The sequence below is a fragment of the Euprymna scolopes genome, chromosome 14, assembly GCF_053919585.1.
Source record: "Euprymna scolopes isolate OS-2025 chromosome 14, ASM5391958v1, whole genome shotgun sequence".
Lineage (NCBI taxonomy): Eukaryota > Metazoa > Mollusca > Cephalopoda > Sepiida > Sepiolidae > Euprymna > Euprymna scolopes.
This window is the reverse complement of record NC_136495.1, coordinates 24,532,445-24,534,542: the sequence shown is the minus strand read 5'-3', so window position 1 is coordinate 24,534,542 and position 2,098 is coordinate 24,532,445. Positions and strand designations below refer to the sequence as shown.

At 40.2% G+C, this 2,098-nt stretch overlaps 1 protein-coding gene across 1 annotated transcript; it reads right to left on the bottom strand.

The window, feature by feature from the left end:
* Window positions 1-432: 432 nt before the first annotated feature.
* Window positions 433-1,534, bottom strand: LOC145293351 (uncharacterized). The gene has a single exon (XM_080139992.1). It carries the CDS (start codon window positions 1,361-1,363, stop codon window positions 437-439), a length of 927 nt encoding a protein of 308 aa, XP_079996118.1. The 5' UTR covers window positions 1,364-1,534; the 3' UTR covers window positions 433-436.
* Window positions 1,535-2,098: the final 564 nt, after the last annotated feature.

Sequence of the window (2,098 nt, the reverse complement as noted above, 5' to 3'; positions counted from 1 at the left end):
GCCAAACCACAGTTGAAGCTTGTAACTGTTGCGCTATACAGCTGCTGCTATGCGGGCAGTGAATTAACAATGTTTTTACATTGTCCAAATAGCTAAGCTCAATTTGTTTACACAAAGAGCATCGCTTCATACCCCAATGGTAATTTGTATATCACTTCCCAATATGCTCAACCTAAGATAGGGAGCATTGTAGTCATTCACACACACACACACACACACACACACACACACACACACACACACACACACACACACACACACACACACACATCCCTGACGTACGTTCTGTTAAGTACATTACAAGATTGCCTATGTTTTAAAGATATTTTTTGAACCGTCAACATCATACTGCATGATGACCAATCAAACCCAATCAAAACCAAAATTAAAACCAAAACAAAACCATAACTAAACTAAAAAATAAACCAAACCTTATTCAAATGGGAATATCATTCTTTATCGGTATATTTAGCTCGAATTCCGTGTCAGGTTTGCAGTCTGCTGTCTGATAAAAGAACTCCGGAAACAACTTCTTTCTCGTGTCGTTTTCCGAGTTCATCTGCAATGCATCCACGTTTTCCTGGATGCTTCGGATAATCTCCTCGGCTTTCGCATTTTCTTTCTTCAAATGTTCAAGCGTTGTAGCGATGATGCCGTTCTGTTGGTCCAAGCCCATTAGCTTGTTGCTTATCATTGAGAACATAGCCTTGCGGATGCTCACCTCGATCGATGCTTCTGTGTCACGGAAATACTTTTCCGTCTTTTGGATGAATTCTGAGAATTCTCTTGTCATTTCTCTCTTTTCCCAATCGTAAGCAAACTGAAGAAGCTTTTTATTCTTCTTGATGCCCTCGATGATCCCGATCATATCCGCGTACGAGCTGCAGGCGTAATCGATAAGATGGTCCCCTTCGCCTTGTGCCAATTCAATTTCCACGTCAATGGCATTGATCTTTTTTTCGATCTCTTTGATTTGCAAATCGTATCTTATTCTAATCATATTTGTTCTGTGCCTCATGACAGCCTCCAAGATGTGATAGTATTTTTCATCCTGTAAACGCCATTGGGCTATGTTGGTATATTTTCGTAGCAATACACACACTGAACTATAACATTCATTCTCCATGTTGCAGATCTTCTCCAGGTTAGCAACCATTTTATTAGTCTCATTGGTTTCGACTTGTCTGAAACGTTGCAATGACTTGAAGGCAAACTTTATTTTCTGTTTGATGTTCTCTGCACCTGACCTTGGGAACAGCTCTTCTCCTTCTATATCTTGATTGGTACGTCTCAACGAGAATTCGCACCTGCCTTTGCACCCGCGGACGTGATGACCAGGTCCCTTACACTTCCGTAATGACATTTTCTCTAGAAGTTAGATTGGTAAAATGTCTGATCAGTCAAAGAATTTGCCCATTTATCTATATGTAACTGCGAATCTTGTCTCTATCTTTATTATCTTAGCAGGAGGATACCATGTGACAGAAGGTCCATTAAACCTCGAGCATATCAAGCTCACCAAAATGAGGAGACCCATGATTATTATACTTTGAAATGAATGACGTAATAAAAAAGTGCAAACAACAATTTGACGTCATAAAAAAGGAATGGTGGGAAAATGTTTGTTTAATTCAGAAACAAAAGCAGCAGTAACTACTGGCCGTTGCTGCTGCTGCTGCTTTATCAGCCATTGTCAATTAAAAAATGATCGATTGTTTTACTCACAGTCGCCCCCTAACATAGCTTATCGCCACTTGGACGTAAGGGGTTACTATTTGAGACCATTCATATGAAATATTAACAAGAGGTTTGTTTACGTTACATTAAAACTTCTGCATGTCATTACAGTCAGAGAAGCAAGTAGTAGGAAAGGAACTACAAAGTCTAGCTATTCGAGGAAAGAAACTATTAGAGTAGAAAGCTGTCTGGCATTTAGGGACCTCAACAGTGAAGGGGTGTGGTTTTGTTGTTAAGCGGGTTTGTCGGGAATATGTTCGTCGAGGGGACGCAAATGCAACGAGTTCATCAGAGTACACTGCATAAAAATATTTGTAAAACAGGCACAGGGATGCAACATAGTGACGACAGGGCAGGTGTT